The sequence below is a fragment of the Triturus cristatus genome, chromosome 10 (genome assembly GCF_964204655.1).
Source record: "Triturus cristatus chromosome 10, aTriCri1.1, whole genome shotgun sequence".
NCBI classification, from domain to species: Eukaryota; Metazoa; Chordata; class Amphibia; order Caudata; family Salamandridae; genus Triturus; species Triturus cristatus.
Genome location: NC_140593.1, coordinates 875,286,060 through 875,307,086, shown reverse-complemented (window position 1 = coordinate 875,307,086; position 21,027 = coordinate 875,286,060). Strand labels below are relative to the sequence as shown.

The following is a 21,027-nucleotide window of genomic DNA, read 5'->3' as shown; positions in this document are numbered from 1 at the left end:
AGTCCTCTCTGTCACCTTCCTCCTTAACCCTTTCTTCTGGATGAGTAAAAGATTTAGGGCTATCAGCTCTTCAGTGTGGGGATAGTGTCCAACCCACCTGCATCTCATCTCCCTCTTCGCCCATCCGACCTGTACCCATTAGTTACAGCTTGAACTCTGACCTCCCCTTGCGCACGCTGGCCCAATCTAAAGTTCAATACTTTGAAGGACACACCCCTAATACGATGTCATTGGACTACACAAAAATCGGAACCCAAGGAGACGATATAGTTAATCGAGTTGTATATAATTCACTACGTACGCTAAAACCATACAAGAGTGCACAAATAAGCAGTGCTAATGCCAACGACTAAATTATGCTATCAGCATCTGATCTGCCAGGGAGCAGGCTGGCTGGATATCCACTGGTGGTCATACGGTTTAGTTTTCTTATTGACACATATTCCGGAATAGGAGGGAGATCGAGTCTGGTGACTGCTGACAAAGAAAATACGCCAGGATGCCATTGATCTTCCGGTATCACACAGTAGGGGTGATTTGTCGGGTTCTGAAATAGAAGAGATGTGATTATTGAAAATTAGATGTTCTCTCAGTGATTACATTTGAGAAACTAACAACATGATTGAAACTAGCATTTGCAATGAATTAGGTCTCGCCTTTGGGACCTTATGTGTATTTATCTATGTAGCACATTAGCCTGGGCGCTGAAACATCTACTTTTCTTTAACATGTAGGGAAAGTAAGCACCAAACTGCGTGACATGCCAGGTATGGGAACACATGGAGAGAAATATTGCATTTCAGCGGGAAATGGTATAGTCTAAAGCTCTGTTTTTAATATAGAAGCAGGGCCTTTGGTGGTCATACCACTGAAAATACAAGATTTGAAAAAAATATTATTGTCTATGGGTGCTTGTGGAAGACAATTTCATTGGACTGAAATCTAAAGAATGCTAAAGTGATTCTGGTATTTTACTAACCTCTGCTGGTCGTTTTCTATCAAGAAAGTTAAATAGAGACAGTTGCCAGAATTTTTTTGTTTTAAAAAGGCCCTCAGCAGAAAGCAATTCTGGTATTTTACTGACCTCTGCTGGTCATTTTCTATCAAGACAGTTAAATAGAGGCAGTTGAACGGAAAAAAAGTACCTAAGCGGAAGCAGACAAGTCCTAGGGCTAATCTCCAGAGACCACAAAGTACATACACATATAAGCATATTCTAAATATATACTAAAGTATATATACTAAAGTATATACAAGAGGTCTGGAATGCTCGACCAAAAAGAAGGGTCAAATGCATACATCTGGCCAGTGCTGAGTGAGAATGCTTTTACTCTTCCCAGTCTCAGGATCCAGGCAGTGACACAACATCAGATTAGGCTGACAAAACTTAGAGCACTGAAGAAGGCACACGTCACTTTAATATGAGAATGCAGGCATGCACAGGACCAGGTTATTGTGGAGATGACGCTTACAGTTTAGTGCAGAATGGTTCATGTAATTTGGAACTATTTTAAAGAACCCAAAGACACAGCTTTAGGTAGATAAAAGATTGCTTCATTTTTGGAGCGTGGGCGTCCGCAGAAATTCTTTCGGTTGGGGGTGGGGGGGGGGGGCATAACGTCCTCCATGCTCCTGCCCTTTTTGACAATGTCACAGGGCAGGGACAAAGTCATTATCACATAAAGTGCAGGCATGCAGAGGGTTGAAGAACCAGATGCAAAAGCTTACTAGAAGGTTCAAGCTGCCAATGTCTGATTAGTAATTTTCCAATCTTTTTTTTACCAATGCACCACATTATTTATACACACATGATCAGGGCACTATAACTGAATTATAAAACAAACATTTTTAGAATCTGCATTTGATGTTAACATGCACAAAGGATTGACAATTAAAATATATGACAATTGTATATATTTTGAAAATATATACACTTAAATATATTAATAACATTAAATATATTAACTTAAATATATGTATATAAATAACACCTGTTCTCATCCAAATAGGAAAATAAAGCATATAAACTTTAACTGGATAACAGTTGCAGATTAGGAACTGCAAACATCTACACTCTTACTCAAATTTAGCAATTCCATTTTTCAATGAGTAGTTGTATACAGTTTTTGTTCACTGGCAGGTAATCTTGAAAAAGGAACTGTAAACCCCTGGGGTCTTGTGCAAATTTATCAATTACTTTTTCAATCAGCTGTTGTTAGAAATTGGTTTTTTGATGGCTAGGGTATGCACCTAAGCCAGGCAGAGTCCCCCACTCTAGTCAGGATAAGGGGATTACATGTCTGAAATAACCCCTGCTGACCCCTTTGGTAGCTTGGCACGAGCAGTCAGGCTTATCCGACAGGCAGTGTGTAAAGCGTGTGCACATAACCAGCAGTCATATAGGTCATATAGTGAAAACACTACAAAAGGACACCACATCAGTTTTAGATAAATATCCAATATTTATCTGTGTAAAACAAGACCAAAATTGATACAAATCTAACATACAGTGATCAAACTACAAATAAACCAAAACAAAACGTTATATACAGTTCCTTGAAGTTGGTAGCTCCGTCCGGGGATATCACAGCATTGTGAACAAGCACATCCAACAGTTCGGGTGGGCGTGGCAACGCAGGCCAGCTACAGTGTTGGGGAGACCTGTAAAATAGTACCTTTGGAGATGCAGGGCGTCAGACCTTGCGGTGAGCTCAGGAGGAGCAGTGTCAGCAGGTGTTGATTCCGGACGTCTGTGCAAGAGTTTTTGGGCCTTTGAAGCCACACGTATTGCAGGTTGAACTCTATGAGTTTGAAGTCAGGAGCACCGGCAGGTGCCAGACCTGTAGTGTGAAGCAGAATATTGCGATGTGTGGTGCCCTCAGGTCACGGTATAGGCAGCAGCTCGGTAACGGTCGTCCAGCGGCATCAGTGAGACCAGGGCTGCAGTGCGAAGTGGGGCGGTGCTTGTTGTGGTGCTGCCAGGTGATGGTGCAAGCAGCGTTCTCGTCATTGCTGAAGCACTGTCATCGGTGGACCCAAGGTTGTGGTGTGAGATAGAGTAGTGCATTGTGGTTGGCCCACAGGTCGAAGTGCAAGCAGCGGCATCGGTTGACGATCTGGAGTCGATGGAGCCAAGACTGCTGATGGGACAGGTGGTGCATAGAGTAACCTACCAGGTGTGCCCCCAAACCTCGGTGCAGGCAGCGGTGTCGATGCCAACTTGAAGCGTGGTCGTCGGTGAGACCAGAGTTGCGGTGCGAAGTGGGATAGTGCTCCGTGTTCTACACAAGCAGTGTCCACAGGTCACAGTGCCGGCAGCAGCATCAGTGCCAGTGTTGCATCGTTGTTGGGGATACCATGGCTGTGGTGTGAAGCGAGGCAGTGCCGAGTGTGGTGCCCACAGGTCGCGGTGCAAGCAGCGCCTGACGGCGGTGTTGGACGTCGTTGTTGGTGAGACCAGGGTTGCGGGGCGAAGCGGTGCCCTCTGTGGTGCCTTAAGGGCACGGAGCCGGCAGCGGCGTAGCTGACAGCGTCGGGTTACCTCTTTCCTCTGTGGCAGCTGAAACATCCTGTTCCAGAAGCCAGTACACAGAAGATGTAGAAGTCTTTGATTTCCCTGAGACGTCCAACAGGAGGCAAGCTCTATATCAAGCCCTTGGAGATATTTGGGATTCAGAAATCACAGTCCAGTCCTTTCCCTGCCCAAGACAGAAGCAGCCACTGCAGGCCAACCCAGGAAAGCACACAGCAAAGTGGTAGTCTCTCTTCACAGCTCTTCCAGCTGTTCTCCCTGGCAGATTCCTCAGTCCAGCAGTCATCTAAAGTTCTGGGGTCAGGGCCCCAACATTTATACCACATTTTCCTTTGAAGTTGGTACAAACTAAGTTCCTTTGGCACACAGACACCAATGCAGCCTGGCTCAGGCCATGTTCACCACAGGAGGTGGGGACACCGTTGTGGAAGGCAGCCACAGTCCATTTAGGTGCAAGTGTCAATTCCTCCCACTAATCTATATGCAGCCAGATCTATTCAGCCTGGCTATGAGTATCGTAGGAAAGGCAGAACACACCTCCCCCCCTTGTGTCTGTCTAGTGTTAATGAACATCCATGCTTCTGTCACTCCAAAGCCCAGACTGCTAATACACAAAACAGGCAGAGGCACATGGATGGTTAGACAAGGAAATACCCGCTTTCTAAAAGTGGTATTTTCAAACACACAATATAAAAATCATCCTTACTAAAAGATGTTTTTTTTTAATTCTTAGTTCAAGCATAGTAAACTCCACTTTTCTATCAGCCCCCTATGGCCAGCCACATTTGTATAAGTGTTTACAAAGCAGCTTCCATGTTAACCTATAGGTGAGATAGCCGTTCAACGGTGAAAACCAAATGTACAGTAATTCACTTTCAGGAAATGCACAACACACCGGTACAGGTCCCACCTTTCACATACACTGCACCCTGCCCATAGGGGTACCTTGGGCCTACCTGAGAGGTGTCTTACGTGCCAAAAAAGGGAAGGTTAGGGTCTGGCAAGTGTGTGCACTTGCCAGGTCGACATGGCAGTAGAAACTGCTCACAGACACTGCTGTGGAAGGTCTGAGACACATTTGAAAGGCTGGCGGTGTGGGTGGCACAGTCAGCGCTGCAGGCCCACTAACATCATTTGAATTACAGGCCCTGGGCACACACAGTGCAATGTACTAGGGACTTAGTAGTAAATAAAATAAGCCAATCATGGAAACACCAACCCATAAACACAATTTACATTGAGAGCATATGCACTTTAGCACTGAATAGCAGTGGTAAAGTGCCCAGAGTCCTAAAGCCAACAAAAACAAGGGCAAAAACAGGAGGCCAAAAAGCAAAAAGTCTGGGGGTGAACCCGCAGAAAAAGCCAAGTCTAACAGCTGTTGTTTATTTTCATCAATTTTTGCTTGATGTATGCTCATCATGCACAAACCTGGTAAGCACTCATCAGCTGCCATTGTCGACCTCTAATTACAATCCCCAGCACACGTTGTTGTGATTACAAATAAGTGACAGCAGTAGCATATGTAAGTTCACTTGAATACACAACAGACATCACAATGAGGTTCCTTGTTTCCTTATTATTTTTCTTCTGGTTCCTTTTTATTCAAACAAGATCTTAGCCAGCCAACACGTGTTTCGCCGCCACAGTGGGAATACAGTCCTGCAACTTTTTCAAGACTCTAATGTCTCTTCTTCTCATCCATTTCATATGTGGTGATAATTCCAACCCACACAATCCTTCGGCGTGGACAAACGTACTTAGGTAACTTCCAATATGTTAAATCTCTGACAACCGAATATTTGGGTATGTTGTCCGAAAACATAATCAGCAGTAGCTGCTGCTCCTCCGAGGCAGCTATCCTTCCAGTCCGGGACTAAGGGCATTCCCAAAGAATGAACATATTGGAAGTTACCTAAGTACATTTGTCCACACTGGAGGATCGTGTGGGCTGGAATTATTACCACATATGAAATGGATGAGAACAAGCCTTGAAAAGTCGAGGGACTGTATTCCTACTTTGGCGAAGAAACACATGTTAGCTGGCTAAGATCTTGTTTGAATAAAAAGGAACCAGAAATAAAGAAACAAGGAACCTCATTCTGATGTCTGTTGTGTTTTCGAGTGAACTTACATATGCTACTGCTGTCACTTATTTGTAATCACAACAACGTGTGCTGGGGATTGTAATTACGTGTATTTGTAGCTTAGGCCACAAGATTTGGAGAGGCTGGTGGTTCTCTCCACCCTTCAGCACTGTTATAGCAATATACTGACCAAGATATTTAGTGACTCCACCCTTGGGACGCCAGGATCCCTATATATTATACCACCGACCATTTTCTTACATTGTCGACCTCAACCAGGTTTTCACCCTTCTCATTGTGCTAAAAGACCTTCCCACTATTCAAGTAGCCACTGGTAATGTGACAGTGATGGAGCGGGTAGTGCAACATTTTGTATACCTCCTCTATTTTGCATGGAAATACTAATTATATAATCTATTAACTGTAATATTATTAAACGAGTTTTGCATGTATACTAATCAACATTATTACAACTTAAATTACACATGGGATTTGCATTTTGCATCTCTAAATAATCTTTATAACTAAAGACTGTGCGCATATTAACAATAGTATATGTGGTAATAGAATACTGCATGATATATGTTGCTTTTGTGATGTTTGCATTCCTGATTGGATCGAAAAGGTGAATATAACGGCTTTAAATGTTGCTATATGCTAGATAAATACAAGCACATAGAGGGATTAGTAAGGGGTTAACATTAGATTCACTATTTGTATGTATTAATTACTCTTTTGTGTTTGTTTTGCTTAAGTTGGCATTTGGGCCTAAATCAAACATGGCCGCTGTCACCACACATCGAAGTGGCCACTGTCTCATGAGGTGCGGAGTGAGCTGCGCATGTGCAAGAAATCTCCAAAATCTCGTTGCGACCTTTGTTCACCATGCACCCGGACAAGGCTATAAAACGGGACGCTAGCCAAGACAGGAGAATAATCGACCTTACAATAAACCGGAACAAGCCGACTCCTCGCTGACCAATGACCTCACCCCTCGTACTGTACTGAAAGTCTAGAATTATAAATCGGACGATCTCAACCGGCCAATCACGACTGTTCTTAAACTTTAAATTGTATCTTCTTTTACTTCATTGTATTATAAAAGAGGGGAGTAGATTAGGGAGCGAGATTCATCTTTTCCATTCATCATTTTTCACGTTCGTTGTGACACCTTTTCTGAAGACCCAGATGCTGTTCGACCGCTTGATGACTGCGAACTTTTTCTAAATCCATGGGCCATGATAGATGCTTGCACGATTTCTGGTCCTTTGAGAAATTGGGACTGTAACGTGCTGAGCAAAGAACTTTGAGCTTTGGCCTGCTTTTGGACGATTTACGACAAAACTTGATTATGCAGAGCCAATGAATTAGAGGACTCCAAATAGCCAGATTAGGTAAATATGATATTCTGCGCTTACTTGAATTAATCTAGAAATTCTAAGCTTTGATGAAATAAATGCAAATATAAGTCATTATGAAAATTTAGAAAAACAAATATTGATTAACAAGAAATTCGAGTTTGTGTTCATTAAGAGAGATAAGAATTCCGAGTCTTAAAATGTGTTTTAGCTGGTTCTAAATCACCATCAACCAATCCTACTAAATTGGTCCATCGACCAAGTGGGAGGAGTGCCTTGATGTTTAGGCTTGAGGATATGTAGACGAAGGGCGTTAATGTATATTTTTGTAAAATAACTTTTCTCTCCCTATAGGTTATAAGGTGTTCCCCCCACATGTCCAGCGCTTGAATTGCTCATCCCTCCTGTGTGTGTAGACTTGTGAAAGTGATGTGTGAGTGTTGGTGTTATGGGCCCCACCAATGACTGCGTGTGTGAATGAGCTAGTGTGACGTCGAGTCTGCGACGCAGGGAGGATATTAATATGTGTTGTTCCCCATTGTCTCGGACTTTTTGAGCTGGATCAGTTTTTCTGGTAGCAGAGTTATGGTTTTATGGGGGCGCGTGGCTTAGGCGCCTTCGGAGATGGCCGCCGTTTCCGAGAGCTCCGCGGTGGCGTGAGGCGACAGAGTCTTTCCAGGCTGTCTCCGTTCACTTTCGGAGCGTAGAAACTGCTTCCAGTATCGTCAGAAGTGCTGCTCCAATTAACGCGCTACAGCTACCAGCGTAGGGTGAGCTTTAAGATGTATTTCGGCTTCATAACAGCTGCAATGTACTCGCGGCCACCATTTTGTTTTCATTTTTAATGCGCTCCTCGCGTTTGCTGCCACTGTGCCTCAGAGGATATCTGTTTTTAAAAGAATGACTGCCTGAACAGGATTTTACTGCGCTTCCTTTGAGTTTTTTGCTTGGTACACCATATTTAAACACCATATTTGAGCTAACTTATTTGACACAATGTTGCTCCTTGGCTCCCCTCACGCTTGCTATTTCTGCACTTGGAGAACGTTTCATTCCTCATAAAACCAGTTTGCCATGGCAGGGATGTTATTCTTTCGCTCTATACTGCTACCAGCACATTTTAGGTGACAATACTTTCTGAACCAGAATTTTTGGAACCGTCACCAGCGTTTCTTCTCCTCATATATGCTCCATAAAGTGGTGTTGTGTATTGTCCTAAATTTAGTAGCTTTATACTGCTATACTTTACTCTCCAGAATTCTGCTGAAGATCACCTTTTTTCAGTTTAAACCATGGCAACATCTCGGGCTAACCGTAAAGAAGCTCCGCAGTCTAATGGTGCATCTTTAGAGGATTTCAATCCTTTTAACATTCTACAAGAGAACTCAGATGACATCCCCAGTGACTCTGTGGCTATAAAGGGCTCCTCTCCCTCTACGACTCGACTAAGCTCTAAACAGGTGTCCAAAATACCATCTTCAGCTTCCTTTGCGCCTAGAAAACGAGGAAAAACAAACCCACCTTCTCCTACTAATTCTTCTTCACCTCTTTCGCTGGAACTGCTTCTTGAGGAGATTCGCACCCTCAAACCTTATATGGAAGAAACCAACATTCGTTTGCAGAGCTTGGAAGATAATTGGTCTCACACTGAGCAAAGGGTTGATGTTCTGGAGAGGCGAGTTGATTCTGTTCAGGAAGTCGCTGCTCAAGTTCCTCTTATTCATAAAGAAGTTGAACATCTTAAACAGCAAGTTGAACATTTAGAAAATCGTAATAGGCCTAATAATCTACGCATTTATGGTCTGGCTGAAGGTCTTGAAGGTTCTAACGCAATATCCTATTTTCAGTCCTTTCTTCCAACTCTTCTTGGTCTTCCAGTATCTCCGCCATTAAATATCCAACGTGCACACCGTCTGGGCCAAAATCCCCGTTCTCCATCTTCCTCAACGAAACCCAGAGGAGTAATTTTGCATTTCCTAGAATATACGGATCTACTTAAGGTCTTGCAGGCAGCCAAACAGAGAGGAAAGATTTCTTGGAATGGTTCCAATCTCTTTTTTGCTCAGAATTATGCCAAAATAACTGCTGACCGTCGGAAGAAGTTTTTAGATATGAGACCAGCTCTTCGCAGCATGAATGCTCGTTATGGCTTATTTCACCCCTGTCTTTTCAAAGTGACTTACAACAACAGAACAACCAACTATGAAGACCCTGCTGTGCTTCAATGATTTTTGGACTCTTGTAAAGGAGTCTCTATGGACACTTCTAAAGCATAATATGACATGAATATCTTTGTCTCAAATGTTCAATGTTTGTTACTTATTTGTCCTCAATTGTGAATCTCTTTTGTCTTAGTCATATCTGTAAGTTTTGGTGTTATTATAATTTTCCATATTAATTAATATCTTATTTTTCCCTTTTACTAGGTTGCAGTTTCTGTGCTCCCTTATTCTCAGTGTTCTTCATTCCGCCTGGATGATGTTCTCTGTGTGCTTCTCGTCATGCGATCTCTCGCCCGGTGTTTGGCCTTCCCCATGTGGCTCCACCTACCCCAACTTTATTGTTCTTTTGTGGTATGTTTTTCTATTATAGCATTGTTTCATCAATTGTTAATTGTGTTTTGTCTTTTTGTTTCTTGTTATCTTCACTTCTTCCCTCTTTTTCTCCCCACTCTTCTGTTTTATCTAAATTTCCAGTTTTTCTTTTATGCTTCTCATCTCTATCATCTTCTTTCTGATCCTCATTTTTTCTTCTATTTCATGAACTTAACGTATTTCTCACTGCTATCTCTTTACAATAATGCTCTTTTTTCATATTTTGCTGAATAATTTGCATTGTTTTTGCCTTTATACATGGCAGACTTGTTCAAGAAATGTTTTGATTAATTTTATATAAGATTTAAATGTCGTTAAATATTATATCTTGGAATGTTAAAGGTTTGGGTTCTCCTATCAAGCGTCAACGAGTTTTGTCACATATTGCAAATTTAAAGGGAGATATTGCTCTTTTGCAGGAAATTCATATACCAGTTACTGAAATAACTAAATTACGACGGAATTGGGTAGGCCATGTTTTTGCATCACCAGGCTTAGGAAAACGCAATGGCGTTGCTATTCTCTGTCATAAACGCTTGGATGTCCAGCTCATACGACAGGATAACGATTCTGATGGTAGATGGGTTGTAATTTCCTTACTCATTAACAAGATTCCTCTCACTATTTTTAATATTCATGCTCCCACTACTCAGGATAAAATGTTTTGGCCCCAAATTCTTTCCCTTTTAATGCAATGCACTGATGAGTATTTGATTTTCGGTGGGGACTGTAATATGATTGTGGATCCTTTTATTGACAGAAACTCCAACTCCAGATTCGTCCCTTCTTTTAAACACTCTCAATTCACCTCCATCATCTCTCAAAGGTCTCTTGTGGACTCTTGGAGACTTTGTCATCCCACACTACAAGAATACACTTATTATTCACCTGCTCATTCTTCACAATCCCGAATAGATTACCTTTTTATTTCCAAAGCTCTACTTCAGCACATTTCTCACTCAGACATAGGATCTATTCTAATTTCCGATCATGCCCCAGTTTCCTTAAGTTTAGATCTACTTCCCCCCACTAAAGGTACTAGACGCTGGAGATTTAATAATTCTCTTTTAATAGACCCTAAGTTCACACCAGCCTTTCTTGATTTTGCCTCCTTATTTTTCGAAGAAAATGAATCCCCTCAAATGTCTCCTCAACTTGCTCAAAGGCAACGTGCAGCTTCTCTTTCATCTCAGGCACTGAAATTACAAATTAAAAAACTGGAACACCTCTATTACCTAACAAAAAGCCAGTCTACCTTAGAGGAACTTATTAATGCCAAACTTTCTTTTAATAAACTCTCTACTGATTCTGCAAATCTATATTTACTTAAATCTAGCGCTAAGTTTTATAGTGCACAAAACAAATCTGGCAACCTTCTTGCTAAATATCTCAAAATCAAAAAGGAACGTACTAAAATTGAATCGGATCATTGACTGACCTGTGAGCGCGAGCTCTGTCCTGCGAGGTCCTTCCTGTTGGGCTGTTTGTTCTGCTGCTGCACCTCGCGGAACCCGCTCCGCGGGTCCCGCTTCGCCCGTGTGCCTGGGCGCATCGTTGCTGATTCCTGACAGGGGAGCTGCCTGAATCTCGGGGAGCAGGGCTGCGAGCGCCAGGTGAGGATCAGGGACTCCATTGCCCAGGAGTCCCTGTGCTGCCATCATTTCCTGCACCTGGACGCTCTCCCTGCTGGCCACGCCCCCTAAGCACAGCTGAAAAGAGCCTGCTTGTCCCTAGCTCTTTGGGAGACATTGACTGACCTGTGAGCGCGAGCTCTGTCCTGCGAGGTCCTTCCTGTTGGGCTGTTTGTTCTGCTGCTGCACCTCGCGGAACCCGCTCCGCGGGTCCCGCTTCGCCCGTGTGCCTGGGCGCATCGTTGCTGATTCCTGACAGGGGAGCTGCCTGAATCTCGGGGAGCAGGGCTGCGAGCGCCAGGTGAGGATCAGGGACTCCATTGCCCAGGAGTCCCTGTGCTGCCATCATTTCCTGCACCTGGACGCTCTCCCTGCTGGCCACGCCCCCTAAGCACCCTCCCCCTATATCAGGGGCAGCTTCTTCCGCGGCGCGGGAGCGCGCGGGAGGGCGCCGGGAGAAGCCCGGGACAAGGGCGGGACCGTCTGTGGCCGTCCGGGGCCGAAGGTGGCCGGGCTGGGCCTACCCTCTTGGATTGTGCTTCCGACCCCTGGTCTCTTACACTCGGTGGAGTCGCCCGCCGAGTTTAATTTATTGTGAACATTATGCCGTCCCCTGCAAGGGAGAGCACCCCACTAAAACCGGGTGGAGCAAAGAATAGGACTCTAGAGAATTATTTCTCCCGGGCAGTGGGGGAGGGGGACAAAGAGTGTAATCTGTCCAGGTTAAGGGCAGAACGGAGACGCTCAATAGATAATATGAAAAACACGCCCCTCGGAGACCAACTTATTTTACCAAGGGAGGAGTTGTCCCGAATTAATGATGTCCCACTATTGCTGAGGGATTGCACTAACATGTCACCAGTTGAAGCCTTGAGTATAGCCCCAGAAATTAATTCTACCCCCCCAAGGGTGACCATTGATTTAGTGTCCCAACCCCCTCCGGCCCCTCCAGCCTCGAAGATTAGGAAAACTAAATCTAAGCCAACTAACACACAAGTAGCCTTTGGACCTCCTCCAAATAAACGCAGGAGGAAATCGAGGGGAGTTCAAGGAAAGAGCAAACCCAAGGTTCCACACTCGGATTTTGGGAAGTTTTTAAAAACCCCCACATTAGTAGAGAAACCATTGGTCGATTTACACCCTAAACCCATTGCTCATGAGGATCCAGCTCCTACTATGATAAAAGACACAGGAGTTGGTATTGCTAATATTCCCTTGTCTGTTGTCCCGCTGGGAAACCTAGAATTTTTGCTAAGGTCCCTGTTATTACCGATCAGCGAGAGTATTAAAAAGATTGAGATCAGACTAACCATTTTAGAGGCCACATTGGGCAGTCTGAAAACTCCAGCTGGCAGACAGGGAAGGCAATCAGAGTCCACTCCCTCCACTGTAGCCCCTAAGCAGTCGGCAAATAGTGTTGCCAATCCAGTCCCTCCACAAGCTGTGAATGTGGCACCCTCGCAACAACCCACAAGGCCAAAGCCTGCAACAGCTAAGCCCCCTAACACCAATATGCCCAACCCTCCTTTAGGATCTGTACCCCCGGCACAGCCGGTAGACAAGAGCACCTCGACCCCTTTAATGAAGCTCACCCTGAGACCACGCAGACCCAATTTACCTCCAGAGACCAATGCTTTTACTGTCGTTATGGCAGGTGTCCCCCCACTTGAGGAAGGTGAAACGGAGGACTTTTGTGCCCTAAAAAGTAGGGTAATCAAGTGGTTAAACATAAATAGACCCCTCCCGACACATTTTAATAACGAAATTATAATGGTAAGAAGGGTACCATGGGTGGGAAGAACACAAAAATCCATTAAAGGGGACTGCATACTGGTGAGTTTTAGGGACACAGGAACGGTGTCCCATATATGTCAAGGGAAAAACAGATCTAGGGAATCCACCATCCAAACCCTCCATGTGTCGTTCTTTTTTCCCATTATCCCAGTCCTATCTCAGCAACCCCAAACTCATAACAACTGGGAGAGGGTTGGCAGGAGGGGGAGTCACCAGGCCTTTAACCCTAGGCCGTTTTTTGGCCGACCTGAACAACCCTTTTTTTCCTATAACCGGTTCCATTGCCTAAATGGCCTTGAAGGGGTCGATTGACAGACAGACAATGCCCCCCAGGGTTGTATAGAAATTGGAGGTACGGTAGAAAGACTGGAGGAGCAAAGATCCAAGGCTCAGCAAATCCTGGTGGTTGGTGAGGGGGAACCAAACTGCGTTGTGCCAAAGGAAATAGTTGTAGACAAGACAGGAGGGGGACATGGGCAGGGAATGCAAAGATCATTGTGGGAAAGAAGACCAAGGGCCCAGGGGGGTGCTGAATGGAGTGGAGAGGGTGCGAGACTTATCTCATGGAATATAGCGGGTATAGCGGGCAAATTCAACAATAAGGAATGGGTGGACTTCATTAGAACATTTCACATTATATGTGTACAAGAGACATGGGCTGTGGAGAATAACTACCATCTGCAGGGGTACAAGTGTTTTTTTGTTCCCGCCCGAAAATCTAGCTCAGGGAGAGCAATGGGCGGTTTGTCCATCTATGTAGATTTAGACCTGCCAGGCACCTGGTCCTTTCCAGACTGGTTCTCATATGGGATACAGGCGGTTCGGTTCCAGGGAAAGGGGTTACGTTTCTCTGTTTTTAACATATATAGCACCGAGTTAGAAAATAGCCACACCCCGGTATTAACTGAACTCGACCAAAGGTTAGGAAAAGAAATCATATCCCAGAATAAGGGACCGTCTGGTGGACTGCTTGTGGTGGGGGATTTTAATTGTCACCTTTGTCCGGCACTGGTCAAAAAGAACACAGATTGGGCGCAATGCCCAATTGAGAAGGGACCGCATTTTTCTCACTCGCCTACTGGGTCGGCTCTTAGGTTGCTTCGGCTTAAGTACGACCTAGAGCACACCATTAATATGGTAGACCCACAGTCGGATGGTACACTCCCACCAACTTTTAAGGGCAGGGGCTGCTCGTCTATTATAGATTATATTCTGGTCTCGAGATCCCTGGTTAATAAAGTAGTCAGTGTAGGGATAGACTGGAACACTTTCAGCGACCATAACCCGCTTGTTTTAATGCTCGCATATAGGGCGGGTATTGGCTCCAATGCCCATCGTTCAATCGTGGAGAGGGTCACCGATCAAGGCAGGAGACTGAAATGGTCCAAAATAGATGGGGCAAAGTTCTATAAAAACCTGAGCGATAAGGGTCTGCTGGCCATAAATGAATGTTTGGATCTGGAAGTCCAGGGACCAAGGTTATTAGAAGCATTTAACCACATTGCCAACCTGATAGACGGATTACTAAGGTCCAGTGCGCCCACGCGTAATCTGGTCAATCCCCGGTGGTTTGATAAAGATTGTTCCAAGGCACTGAGGGAACTGAAATGCTCCCTTAAGTCAAAACCACGAGATCCACAAGTAATCAGGGCATGCAGAGAAAAATATAAAAAAGAGACCAAAAGGAGGAAACTCACCCTGAAGGCAGAAGCTTGGGCAGATCTGAGAGAGGCAGGGGAAAGAAGGGACCTAGCGGGGTTCTGGAGAATCATCAATAAACCGACCTTTCAAGAAAATGATTCTCCGGAGATAGGGGCTAACATCCTCCCGGAGCAGTGGGGCACACACTTTAGGAGCCTGTATAACCATGAATCGGGTCCCCACGTAGAGTCATCAGTAACCCCAAGTCAGGCTCCTCCGGTAGTATTTACCCTTAAGGAGATCACGGCAGGGATGGAGAGTCTAACTAAGAATAAAGCCCCGGGCCCAGATGGAATTCCCCCTGACCTTTTTCTTAGTAATATAGATCTTTGGGCCCCACTGATGACCAGGGTCCTAAACACTGCTATCACCTGCGGTCTCCCTCCATCATGGTCTAAAGCGATCATTGTGCCAATCTTTAAAAAGGGCAACAAGGACGACCCCAAGTGTTATCGGCCTATTTCCCTGATTGACGTCTCGGCTAAACTTCTGGGAAGGGCACTCCTGAACAGATTGTCCGAGTGGACTGAAGAGAACAACATCTTCTCGGACGCTCAATATGGGTTCAGGTCAGGGAGGTCCACCAGCGACCAATGCCTGAACCTATATATGCTGACTGCCAAATATACTCTGGCCAGTAAGGAACCCATTTATATGGGATTCATGGACCTGGCAGCAGCATTCGATCACGTCAACAGAGGGAAGTTGTGGGACATGATGGCAGGGATGGGGATCGAGAGCGGCCTAATTACCATACTAAGAGAGCTGCATAGCGACACCACGGCTAGAGTTAGATTTAACAGGGAGGGAGGTTTGACGGACTCCTTTCCATGCAAAAGTGGAGTCAGACAAGGTTGTATTCTTGCCCCTTTTTTGTTCTCCCTTTACATTAATAATTTGGAACAGTTTCTTTTGGGCTTAAAGGCAGATTCCCCAAGGGTTGGGACGCGGCAAATTCCTGTCCTGCTTTACGCAGACGACGCGGTCTTGCTGGCGCGTACACCACGAAGCCTACAGATTCTGATAGATGGGTTCGTCAAGTTTATGAGCGATCTGGACTTATCTGTCAACCTAAGCAAATCTTACGTGCTCCTGGCAGGCAAAAAACCTTCCTCAAAATTTTCTTACACAATAGGCTCCCATTGTTTAGAGGAGGTTAAAACGTTCTCCTATCTCGGAGTAACCTTTGATGGTGCTCTTCAATTTAACTCCTTGGTGGAAGAGCGCTGTAATAAAATGATTGCCTCTAACGGGGCAATAGCCGGATATGGCAGGAGGTTGGGCAGATGGAGTCCGGAACAGGTGATGAACCTGTACGGCTCCATAACATGCGCTAAAGTAAGCTATGGGGCAGAAGTTTGGGGCTTCGTGAATACCTCTAGAATTGACCAGGAAGAGAACAAACATCTGAAATCTATCCTGAGGGTACCACCCAGCACTGCTGGACTCATAGCTCACAGGGAGCTAGGGAGGCCATATCTGGTCGATTTATTAAAACTTAGGCCAATTGTGGCGTGGCTAAAAATCTGGGTAAATCCAGACGCGCATCTAAGTAGAAAAATCTTACTGGACTGCCTAGGTAGGACCCACTGCATGCGCATCCCATGGCTCAAATATGTGAGAAACACTCTTGAGGAACTAGGGTTTGGAAACCTCTTCAAGAACCCCACCACCATTTCAGCACAGCACAAGAAACAAGTAGGGGAAATTTTCCTAGAGCGGAAAACCCAATGCCGTGCTCTGGCTGAAGGGGAAAAAAAGTCAATAAGGGCTCATACTTTGGTGAAGAGTGTGGAGGGTATGGAGCCCTACCTGTATCTTGTACACAATACACAGGACAGATTTCTTATGTGCCGTTTCAGACTGAGCCTACTTCCTTTTATGTTGGCCTCGCCAGCAGGTTTTACCATGTCAATCGAGCAGAAGGGACCCTGCGGCTGCGACAATCGGTCTCCGCAGGACTCCCTTCATTTTACTTTGCTCTGTCCCTATTATTCAATGCCCAGGCGTAGATTCCTAGTAGACATCCTAAAAAAGGCCCACCTGGAACATGCCAGAGATGCACTAATCTACTTGCAAAAAGCTTCTGACCCGCTAACCTTGTGTTGTGTTATGAATTTTATCAAGGTTGCGGTCCGACTAAGGAAGACGAGGGGAGAGGATTAAAAGACTTGTGACTCCCTGTTTTAAATTTACAGCCTTGTATGTTAGTATTTTATTGTTATTTATGCACAAGGATCTTGACTAATATTTAATGCCGTTTTATCTATGTATATGTATGTGTGCTTTTATGGTGTTTTTTAATCACCGAATAAAGATTCTTGAATTGAATTGAATTGAATCGGATCATATCCTCATCTAATACCATATTCCATAAAGACGAAGACATTCTTTTAGAATTCTCCAATTTTTACAAATCACTATATACTCTGGAATCTCCACCCCTTTTATCTGATATTGATCAATATTTAGCCTCTAATTCTCCACCTCCCTCTTTGGATGTGGATTTCTCCTCTCTAGAAACTGATATACACACTAAAGACATCCTCAAAGCTATTCAATCACATAAAAAGGGGAAAGCTCCGGGACCTGATGGTTTTACTATAGAATTTTATTCCCACTTTTCCAATTTGCTCATTCCCAAACTACTTAAATTATTCTTGTTTTTTATAACTTCTCAGAGATCTGAGGGTTCATTTCAAGAGGCTTTGATTTGTCTCCTTCCTAAAGAAAATAAAGATCATACACTATGCAAAAATTACCAACCTATTTCTTTAATCAATTTGGATTATAAGATCTTTGCGAAAATTCTTGCGCTTCGTCTAGATAATATTCTACCACAATTAATAGGTAAAGAACAATGTGGATTCATTAAGGATCGCCACCTCTCTGATAACACCCGTCTCTTTTTCAATGTACTCAGTAAATCTCATTCCCATAGATCTTCCCTAGCAGCTGCTGCTTTAGATGCTGAGAAAGCTTTTGACTGGGTTAATTGGCAGTTTATCTTTTCAACACTTACTTGGTTTGGTTTTGGCCCTAAATTTCTTTCCTATATTTCATTGCTTTACTCTTTTCCAAGATCGTTTACTTTAGCTAATGGCCTTGTTTCCTCTTCCTTCCCACTTCTCAGAGGTGTCAGGCAAGGTTGTCCCCTTTCTCCTCTTTTATTTATTGTGGCTTTAGAACCTTTCTTATCTAAAATCCAGAATATTACTGGTTTTCCTTATGGCGATAAACATCTAAAACTCTCGGCATATGCTGATGATATTCTTTTATTCATATCTAATCCTCAGACCTCTTTACCGGCTTTTCTTTCAGAAGTCTCTACTTTTTCTTCAGTTTCAGGATACAAACTCAACGTAGACAAATGTGACATTCTTCCATTAAATAAATATTGTTTCCATGCTGATTTTGTATCTTCTTCTTTTCACTGGAGCCCTACTAAGATTAAATACTTAGGCCTATGGTTTACTCCTTCTATTAAAGATACTGTATCACTCAATCTTAAGAACCTCCAGTCAACTTTAACCAATTCCACATCGCAATGGCACCCCTTATTTTTATCTTGGTGGGGTAGACTAGATTCTGTAAAAATGATGTTGGTTCCTGTAATTTTATTTTTCTTATCTAATCTTCCAGTCAACATTCCTAAATCCTGTTACAAAAAAATATATACTATTTTATCAAAATTTCTGTGGCAGAACAAAAAACCTAGGATGCCTTTCTCCAAGCTTAAACAGCCTAAACATTTAGGTGGAGTTAATTTCCCTGATTTTGCATCATATCATACTTCCTTCTTTCTTAAGAACTCTTCTTCATTACTATCACAGAATTCGACTGATTTGTTATCTTTACCTTTGTGGGTAGAAATTGAATCTTATTTCATCTACCCTCTTTCATTTGAAGAGTTTTTATCCATATCTAACACTCCTCAAAAATTTTCTCTCCCCATTCTTAAACATATTCGTAAAATTCTTCCCCCACTTATGCTAGATGGTTTAGATGACCGAAATCGTTTTTTGCAATCTCCGATTTGGTACAACAGTCACATTTAGATTAAAAATAGGACTCTTTTTTGGAAAGACTGGTTCAATCTTGGTCTTAAATGGACTCATCAGCTTTTTCTAGGTGATACCTGTATACCCTTCTCTCTAATGCAAATACATTATTCCCTTCCTTCTTCTTATCATTCTAAATATATATTATTGACCCTAGCCGCTCAAAGTGCTTATGATAATCTCATGGTTTCTTCCGCACAAATTAATCCTTCTCCTTTACAAATTTCATTCTTGAAGTTAAACACTTCAGCTTCTCAAATTTACAATAAATTGAGAAATAGTGGTCATACTCGGGATAAGTCTAATGTAGAATCTAGTTGGGAATCTGATTTAGGCATTTCCTTTTCCACTTCAGTGTGGGAAAAGATTTGGACTAAAATAAGGAAATCTTCTAGGGCAGCAAATATTGCACAAATGTTATTTTTCATATATAATAGACTTTTAATTACTCCGGCCAAATTGCATCAGATTAACCCTCTCATTTCGTCTACCTGTTGGTCCTGTCCAGCCCCTGTTGCAGATCTTAAACATATGTTATTTGTATGTCCAGTTATTCATCAATTTTGGACTAGGGTATGGCAACCAGTTAACAAAATATTTCACACACATATCCCTTTTTCTTTTTCTCATATTTTTCTAGGTAGTGTTGCAGAAGTTTGGTCCTCTTCCACCTCTCCTAATACCCTCATCATTGACTTACTTATAGCTGTTGCTTTTCAACAAATTACGAAATCGTGGAAAATTTTTCAAATGTTTCTTTTCAGGCCTGGTGGTATGGTGTTTGTTATAACTAAGGGTGGGCGTAGTTCGCGAAGTAGCACTTCGCGAAGCTACGCAAAGTGAAGTTTGCACTACGCGAGCTACGCGTAGCACTTCGCGAACTGCGAAGTAACATGTTCGCACTGTGCAAGATGTTGTTTTCAATGATTGCACAGTGCGGACAAGCAACTGGCACTGTGCAATCATTGAAAATGGCATCTTGCACAGTGCGAGCTGTAGTTTTCTGCTGCTCGAGTAGATTTTTACTCGAGCTGCAGCTTTCTCAACGCGAACTGGTAGTTTCTCATCGCGAGCGGTCGCGAGCATACGCGACCCCTCGCAATGAGAAACCTGACCTTCTCGCGTTGGGAATCTCGCCGGGAGGTTTATTTTCCCTGCTCGCGATCGCGAACAAGGAAAAAGTCTCGCCAGGATGTCATTTTGCTTGCTCGCGGTCGCCAACTTGGCGTTGAGGACCGCGAGCAAGCAAAAAATGACCGCAGCACTACGCAACACTACGCTACGCGTGTTCGCACTGTGCTACGTGCAGTTCGCGTAGTGCGAAGTAGCGCGAACTTCGCAAACTACGCGAGCGTAGCGTAGTGCTTCGCCCAGGCCTAGTTATAACCATAGATTAGATAGGGCTTATGTTCACCCGATTGCACTTGCCATTAAACGTGACTTATCATGGCTACCCGTTACCAATTTTTTAAATATGTCTGCCCGATCATTACCGTCACATATTCCAACCATAGAAGAAGTTTCCAAACCTCCTTAGATTATTGTTAATTAAGTATTACTATATTCTGTTCTTATTCTCAATATATAATTAAGTTTGTAGTAGTGAGATAAGTATGATATGTATACTATATTTTTGAATGATGTTTCAGTTGTATCAATATAGGATATATTTATTTATTTTTTTCCCTCCCCTCCCACCTATTCTACTTTCTTTGTTGTATACAGCATATTTTCCAATTTATTATTACTATATACTGTATTGTATTACTGTTATATCTAATACCCAGTAAACTTTCTTTAAACTAAAAAAAAAGAGTTATGGTTTTATTGTTTTGGTTTGGTGATTATTGCTTGTAAATTGCTTATTGATTATTAATTGTGGAATGTATTGGGTTATCTATTAACACTCTATGTTGAGTTGCGTCGAGTTCTATGTTGTTTGACGCCTTCTGGGATGTAGGAAGTCGGAAGTTTGTAAAGGTTCCGTAGTAGGGCAGAGGTAAGCGCCGCTCTCGGGAAAGACGGAAATGTTGTTGCCCTGTAGGTACACGGGGAAAACGTGTGACGATTGGAGTTGCACGACGCATTCTCTGAGTTCGATTCGGTAACATCGTCGTGTGTTACCAGCTAGGGATATTTTCTGTATGAGAGAAATGTATGGTAGCGAAGGTCACCTGTGAAATTTTGGTCTTATGTACCAGGAGTCCAAAAGGCACTCTGATTACGCTTATCACTGGAAAGGTAATAGGTGTTCCCTAAGCTTGCTAGA

General features: G+C 43.4%; 1 protein-coding gene across 1 annotated transcript in view; it reads right to left on the bottom strand.

Moving 5' to 3' along the window:
- Window positions 1-267: 267 nt before the first annotated feature.
- LOC146796151 (uncharacterized) overlaps window positions 268-21,027 on the bottom strand; it is a 289,332-nt gene continuing 268,572 nt past the window's right edge. The window contains exon 4 of the mRNA XM_085628551.1: window positions 268-547. Coding sequence (XP_085484677.1) covers window positions 350-547 — 198 coding nt within the window. The 3' untranslated portion in view covers window positions 268-349. The remainder of the gene's footprint in view (window positions 548-21,027) is intronic.